Genomic DNA, 7,849 nt, shown 5'->3' with positions numbered 1-7,849 from the left:
GTTAAAATGGACCGATACCCAGAATCGACCTTCGTTAACTCTAAAAGAGTTTGGATCAAGGACAAATACTTTTGACCCAATTTGTTTATGGACAATGAATAATCAACTTTTTATTATGTAATTTTTATTGCTTCTAAAACAATAAATAAAAAGTTCGAGTCTTAACAAAAATGCTTACAAGCTTGAAAATTACAAAACAAAATAATTTAACAATTATAAAAAAATATACACAAATTGACGGTTTAAAAAGTTATAACAGATTTATAAAGTAAAAATACTGGTTAAAAACGCAGATTAATCAGTTACAAAAATTACTACAATTCGAAAAAAAAAATCTTTTCTACAACATTTTTTTTTAATAGGTAAAGGTATGATTTCCCAGGGATGATTTTCAGTACAAAATGAGTTAAATTAGCAAAGCTTCCCATCACAAGGCACATGTCTCTGTTCTGAATTACCCAATTGAAAGTTATTGGTGCAACTATCAAGAAGATCCAAATTCCTTCATCCATTTTACATATTTATCTAAATCTTCTTTAGAGACGCTCTTATTATTCTTTACAATTGAATCCTCAAAGTCCTGCATGGTTACTGGAAGGTCCAATTCTTCTTTTGGTAATTGTTTAATTTGGTCGGGTCTTAGTCCTGATATCTTTTTCCTCATGGACATCATGGAGGCGTCACGACATACATTTGTTACATCGGCGCCTGAGTATCCATCAAGTTTTCTCGCAACACTCCTTAGATTTAAATTTGGGTCAAGTTTTACTTCTCGTAAATTGATTTTTAGCAGCGCTTCTCTGCCTTCTAATGTAGGTAATGGGATGTATATTCGTTTCTCAAGTCTCCGCCGAAGCGCTTCATCAATGTCCCAAGGGAAATTTGTTGCCGCTAGTACCATGACTATTTTACCGGGCTCTTCGTTGTTGGCGGTTATACCGTCCATTTGCACAAGCAGCTCCGATTTTACTCTTCTGGAGGCTTCATGCTCTGATTCAGAGCCTCTTTTTGAACAGAGTGAGTCGATTTCGTCTATGAAAATTGTACTGGGAGCATAAAATCTCGCCTAAAATTTTTATTGATTTTTTCCACTATTTTGTAATGCATACAATGTAACTCATACCATTTCAAAAAGAAGTCTAACCATTTTTTCAGATTCACCTCTGTATTTTGATGTTAAAGTGGATGAGGATACATTGAAAAAAGTAGTACCACATTCTGTTGCAACTGCCTTCGCCAGCATAGTCTTGCCAGTCCCTGGTGGGCCTACCATCAAGACCCCCTTCCAAGGCCTTCTTATTCCTAAAATTATTAAATTCAATGTTTCAAATCGGTTTCAAATGCTTCTTATACCAGTGAAAAATTCAGGCATCAACATAGGTAAAACGACAGCCTCTTCAAGTAGGGTCTTAGCATCTTGCAAATCTGCAATGTCACTCCATCGAATATTCGGATTCTTTTGAACAATATCCCTTTCAAGGACATCAGCTGACTCTCTTTCCATGCTACTGCATTCAAATTTTTTTTCCTCAGGTTCCTCTTTTGACTCAGATTTTCCAGATGTATCATCATTTACTGAAGCCTCAGTTGCTCTAAAAATTAAGACTCATGTAAGGCATTTAAAGTAATACCTTTAAAAATCAAACCTTTCAGATTTTGAGCTGGAAGGTCTGTCATCTTTTTTACCAGATTTATTCAAATGCTTTACATCCGATTTTCGAGAATTGGTGGAAGAGCTAGCCCTTGCACTTGTCTGTCCCTTTTTAACATCAGACCTTCGTGAATTAGCAGGCTTCCCTTTTGGTCTTAAATAAAATATTACTTTTACACTATACCTTAATCATAATAATATTGGGCTAGCAATGTACCTTGCCAAAATTCCATGGTCTACAGGGGTTGGTGCTGGCCACACATCAGGATCATTCACCATACCAAAGTCATTAATGTTAGTTTCTGAAGGTAAATCCCTCTTTCTGACACCAATAGGTACATCACCACTACATTCTGTTTTTAATGTATCTAAAATATCTTTTAGATCCTTCAACTCTTGGTACTCTTTATGTACCCTCATTTGCATCTAATATGAGGATCGGGCAAATTATAAAAAGAGAATTTGTGACACTAATATTGTTACCTACCTGTTGCCATTTATCTTTTCTTATTGGATCATAGATCTGAGATATAAATTTGGCCATAAGTTGAAGGGATCCCTGGTAATAGATTGTGGCATTCTCATAATTTGATAGTACTGTCATTTCTCTTGCAAGGTCTACATTATCTAATATTTCTTTTACACTATTGTCTGTGCTAGACATACTAGTGCTTATTACTGTTGTTAGCTAGAATTAAGTAACAAATAATAATTTTAAGTGTGCATTAAATATGAATGATAATGTTATGAACATTTACTATCCTTTAACTGATACCTCCCATAGGGGAGGTAGGGAAAAATTTTATATCCAGTCCTATATCTTTACTTACCTAATATAATATCAAAGTCTCAAGTAGATATAAAACAATTGTGAATAACATAATCATGTTAATACATTATGAAAGTGATTTTTCTCCAAGAGGCAGAACAAGTGACCTCTGAATCATAAATAACAGGCTGTAGATTAACTTTTTTACTGTCTAGGCATAAAAAGTTTGATATGAAATTTTGATAAATGACAATTTAGTTTTTCTTTACTGCGTAAGCAGTAACAATAAAAAATGCAAATATGCATAAGAAACACACAAAAATTTAATGCAAGAGAATTTTAACTGATACTATTGGAGACAAAATTATGTATTTTGTTAGATGAAAACACAAATTTGCTGTCTTATCTTTTGTTATGTGGCAGCAATATTGCTGCCGTGGTAAATTTACTTGTTTTTCACCTTAGAAAACAAGTAACCATTTCAAAGCTGCATACTATTCTATAAAAGGTAATTGCTTTAGGGTTTCCTTGGTAGAAAACTTGTTAACATGAGCTAATTGCTTAGAAAAGCTGAGAGGTTATTTCAATTTACTCTCTACCTGTATTAAAGCTATTAATGAACTTCAAGTAGAGCCCAAATATATAAAATGTTTGCACTAATAATTAAAGAAACATAAACAGAAATAAAACATGGAAAAGTACAAAAATACCACATAAAACAACACTAAGTACAAGGCGTTCATAAGCAGGCCGTCACAAGAGAAACGGAGACACAATATTGAGAATAAAAGGTTTAAATGTTAGAAAGAGATAAATGCGACAAGACAATTGAATATTGACATTTCTTGGAAGTACATAGTACATCCTTTTTGGAAACATGGTGAACAAACGAGTAAACAAAGGAAGATATAAGGGGTAGGTACGATTTTCTGATAAATATCGCTTGGTGTTTCATGTGAGTTTGAAAAGCTTCATCTGAGTTTTAAAAATCATTTAACAGATGGCGAATTTATAATTTTTCGTTCGCAAGATTCCACTATTTTCCAAAAGATGGCCCAATAACAAACTTAGAATTCTGTGGAGATCGAAATAAAGATAAATGGAATATTAAATTTCAAGAATTTGAAAGCAAAGAGGCAGGGTTGTGAGAAATTTAGTTCAGTTACCTACGGGGTGTGTGTAAAAGGTAACTCAACTTTACTTTGTTTCTTTGCGTATTTAAATGAACTTATACATTATGTATTAGAGCTGTATTTAATAAAGGAATTGCTAAACGACTTCTGAGAATTTCAGTTTAATCGCAAATTAAATTTTAAACAACAGGTAGGTTTTTTTGTGTTGAGAAGAACTCTTCAAAATTCTGAGGTTTTATGATCTTTTTTTAGAAATGAAATGAACTCCCTTGGATATTTAAGAAATTGACAGTTGAGAAAATGAAATGTACACATATACATACATACATACATACATATATACATATATACATATGTCGGAATAATATTGGGAACATTCTGCATAGTTAATAAATGTTACTTTATTAATTAAATATAGAGTGACAATTTAACAAATTTAATACTATTCGATCGCTTTAGTGCCCTTTTGTATCTTGAATGCTTATTTTCTTCCCTGTCTTTTGTTTTCAGTTCTAGGAAGACACCTCAGTCCACAACGGGATTCCCCGACACCTGACCATTTAGTAACAGCGGTAGTAGTAATCCCGTTTGTTTGTTTATTATTATCTTATTATAAATTAGCTTATATAGAATTATAATACCAAAAACGTATAAATTACTATAAATATCCGATGTATAAACTATAATATGTTAAAAAAACATAATTTATCTTTATTCGTGATTATTTACAAAAAGAAAAATATAATTTTGTTGTCTGCCCTTTTAACGGTCAATCCTTATACCCTCACATTCGACTCACATAAAAAAACGAGTATCTTTTGCAACTCCCTGCCTATAACCGCTAATCAACAGGTATTTTCAATAGCGAACTATTGTCGCAAGTGGTCAAGCCCCGTACTATTCTTGGGGTGGACAATGCATATTAAATACACCCCAAAGTTTTGCTAACGTTTTTTAGACGTAAAAAGCGACCAAGGTGAATTAATTAGCATTAATCATATAAGGTGTTTTTCTTTCAACTAACGCGGGCCTCAAAACAGACGTTAGAAAACTGGTATGTAATTAGGACGGAATTATTGCAAATCGTTCTTTAAATTTACATCAGTGAACCCTTTGTTAGCGTTTAATCTTAATTTTTAATTATTCTTATTGATTAATAATAGTAGATAATGGAATAATGTTTTATGGTTTCAATTTATACAGAGTGTCTGTTTTTTGAGGTCGAGCCGCACCGTTATGATTACTATGAAAATGAATCACAAATGAAATGTTACTGTTAACGTTGCGTACAGGGCGTACTGTTTTTTTTGTGTTTCGGAGTTAATTTATGCTTAATTTCGATGTTCATTGTAAATTTATAAAATCTAGTTAATTTTTTTAAGTAAAAAAATTGGTATTTACCCCGCCATTGGACAATTCTTATTGGCCTACTCTCTTATATCTGCGAACATTCCGCGCTTCGAGATTAAATTTTATGTTTAGGTTACGTTAATATCCTTCACAAGTTTGGTATATATTATAAACAAAAATTTTCTGAGTGTTAACTTGCCAGGAAGAAAAGGTCAGTGTTGCCCTTTACTCCACATCATAAAACTGTTTCAACCCTCGCGTATTTCAATATAAAACGTGGGGTGAGGTTCACACTTGTTATAACATATCCTACGCCAATTACTCAACTCCTTCGGAAATATTTAGGAGGTTTTAATTATGATTTTTAGAAATTTTCAAAGTGCAACTAAACCAAATCACTTTTAACATTTCTACCTAAACCTTTCAGGTTTTAACAGATCGCATATTTTTCACAGTTTGGTGCGAATAAATGTAACATTTTTTACATTTGTTCAAATAATAAGACAGTTTGTTTTGAAAAGTTAAGATAGAAGGGTGGAAACAGTTTTGTTTTAACGTATTGTTACGGCTGGCATGCGGCTGTCGTAGGTACGACTCCTGTAAAAAGGGCCTATTGTGGGCGATGAACCGAGTTACGTTTTGCTTCATCTTATGTATGTAAAGTATTCTGATATGCTTATGTTAATATTAGTAAGAGAATTAAGAAATTTGTTGGTCATAAGATTTTTAGCTATCCATAATAATAGCTATACACGGCGTTGCATCGCCAGACTGACCATAGGAAAACCTACGTAAATTTCAGTGCTATCTAACATTATCTTCTCTGTTGGTTTAAGAGTAAAATTTTATGAGATATTTTTGTACCTCCTTTTATCAGGAATGTCCATATAAAATATAAATAACGTTCTTCTCACCATTTGCAAGATATTTTTAAAAAAGCTTTTCTAAAATCTGCAAACTTATATTGCTACCCTGATATTTTCCTCAATTAAATCACTAGAATCCGTCACTTTATTATCTACAGTGACATTATGTAAATGAATTTTGTAAAACGATTTTATCTTTATTAAAATTTCTTAAAAAATGTCCTACACAGTAGCAGAGAAAGTAGAGATGATAAAATGGCATCCCATTGGAACCAGTTCGGACTATTTGAACATTTACTAACTTAGAAATAGAACTAGAAATGTTTATTTATTGTTTGTCAATACTACTAAATAATACGTTATTTTGTTGCGGGTGATGTAATTGAATAAATTATTAGAACAGCATTATAAGTTTGCAGATTTTATAAATAAAAAAATATGTATCTCGCAAATTGTACGAAGAACATTTTTTATTTTTTACATTCGAATCCAAGAACCTTCAAAAAATTCTGAGTCAATTTTATTTTTAAACGCACAAGAAAGATGATATTAGATGGTATTGAAATATACATGAGTTTTTCTATGGCGGTGCAACATCTTGTATAAGTATATATATAGAGGTAACAAATGAGTAATACACAGTCATCTGGAGTTGACATATACAGTAGTAGCCGCAAGACAGACTATTTCTTTTCCTTGGGCGTTTATATAGTGATCTTCCAGACCAAGATTTTCATTATACTTGAGGTGCCCACATAAGAGGGAGTCAGACGAGCAATGTAGCGGAAGATTTACATCTACTCTATTATATTTATTACGTAAACTTTATATATATATTATTCTAGTTATTTCTCTGTCTACTTCGATAGTTCAAGATGACTTCAAAGGTAGCTTAGGAAATCAAAGTCGCTCTTTAGGAACTGGCAGATATAAATGCGAGAGTCACCCTAAGTCAGATTCGGGGTCACAGAACTAACGAGCCGATGGGTTGGCTAGGCGGTTCCCAATCACGCTTCAACGGGCCTGAACGATGTCTAGGGTTTAGCAAAAGGTAGATCTTCCACGCGCTGAATACGTGGGTGTGGGAAGATGAAAGAATTACTGGATACAATCAGCGGAATGTAGACAAGCCATGGATATCTTGATCGGTCTGGTCACATCCAAGGTTCCTAAGGTGTCGGGATTGCATCGAAGACCGAGTAGAAGTAGTCGCAGGTCACTGCAGGCTAAACAAACATGCATCCCCTGGCCATGCAGAGAAAATGGGGGAAATGGGAATTGGGTAAGGTCATATAACCTCAAAGGAACGCGCAATGGGTGTGCACGTCTTGGGCATAAGATTTTGGAGTCTTATTCCTCGTTAGAGTTACAGGTTATTTATTTTTAAGAATTACTTTTGATGTAAAAAATATTCGAGATTATCATATTTCGTAAAAGTCCTGAAGTTATCAGCAATGATCAAAAAGTTAGAACGATTTTTTGGTACCTTGGTGAAGCGCACTTGGTGGGACCTATTAATTAGCTAGGGAAAGATATTTCAAACCAATTTATCGAACCCAAAGACATTCCCAGGAGCAATTCCAAGTGTGTAAATCAGAAACTGTAACACTTATTCCTAATTTATGGAACTAAAGAAAATACTTTGACGCCTTGGAAAATGAGCAACTTTTGTCTAAAGCATGTTTAGCTGAATTGCTCTAGATTGTTACCCTCTAGCCACCAATATTAATGGGTGTCGTTGTTTCTGTCACACCCGGTATGATCAAATTACCGATATACGTAACGGGTATCCGTCTTGCTATGTGATGTGTGACGTAGCAAACCCTCTTAAACCTAATTTAATTCACAACGTTATTTTTTTCATAAGTCGTGAACCGATTTCCCAAACATTATACAATCCGGTTTTCCGATGGCAGTTATTTTTTTAATAGCAGTTTGTGTTTGGAATAAATAATAAAAAAAAAATCGTTACGCATTTTTTGGGGAGTAATGGCAATGGCACTGCGAAGGGAGTGGGGCAAATCACCCTCTTAAACTGAACTAACCCGAACCAAGTACATGCCAACAAAATTAAGTGCCT

The 7,849-nt window shown here is 33.6% G+C and overlaps 1 protein-coding gene across 1 annotated transcript; it reads right to left on the bottom strand.

Annotated features, from left to right (window-relative positions):
* Positions 1-241: 241 nt before the first annotated feature.
* On the bottom strand, positions 242-3,181 carry Kat60 (Katanin 60). Its single transcript, XM_066302127.1, has 7 exons — positions 2,482-3,181; positions 2,139-2,339; positions 1,869-2,077; positions 1,647-1,805; positions 1,354-1,592; positions 1,124-1,302; positions 242-1,066 (listed from the first exon to the last, which is right to left on the bottom strand). Exons 2-7 carry the CDS (start codon positions 2,313-2,315, stop codon positions 485-487), a joined length of 1,545 nt encoding a protein of 514 aa, XP_066158224.1. The 5' UTR covers positions 2,316-2,339; positions 2,482-3,181; the 3' UTR covers positions 242-484.
* Between the last annotated feature and the right edge of the window lie 4,668 nt (positions 3,182-7,849).

Source organism: Euwallacea fornicatus, chromosome 3 (genome assembly GCF_040115645.1).
Source record: "Euwallacea fornicatus isolate EFF26 chromosome 3, ASM4011564v1, whole genome shotgun sequence".
NCBI classification, from domain to species: Eukaryota; Metazoa; Arthropoda; class Insecta; order Coleoptera; family Curculionidae; genus Euwallacea; species Euwallacea fornicatus.
The sequence above is the reverse complement of the archived record's forward strand: the minus strand, read 5'-3'. Positions and strand labels throughout refer to the sequence as shown.

What these genes read in the sequence shown, in the direction of transcription:
- Kat60 (XM_066302127.1), bottom strand. Translation starts at nt 2,315, where the DNA reads ATGTCTAGCACAGACAATAGTGTAAAAGAAATATTAGATAATGTAGAC. An exon ending in GATGCCTGAATTTTTCACTG is followed by an intron (nt 1,303 to 1,353) that starts GTATAAGAAGCA and finishes TAATAATTTTAG; the next exon opens with GAATAAGAAGGCCTTGGAAG. An exon ending in TTAGACTTCTTTTTGAAATG is followed by an intron (nt 1,067 to 1,123) that starts GTATGAGTTACA and finishes TAAAAATTTTAG; the next exon opens with GCGAGATTTTATGCTCCCAG.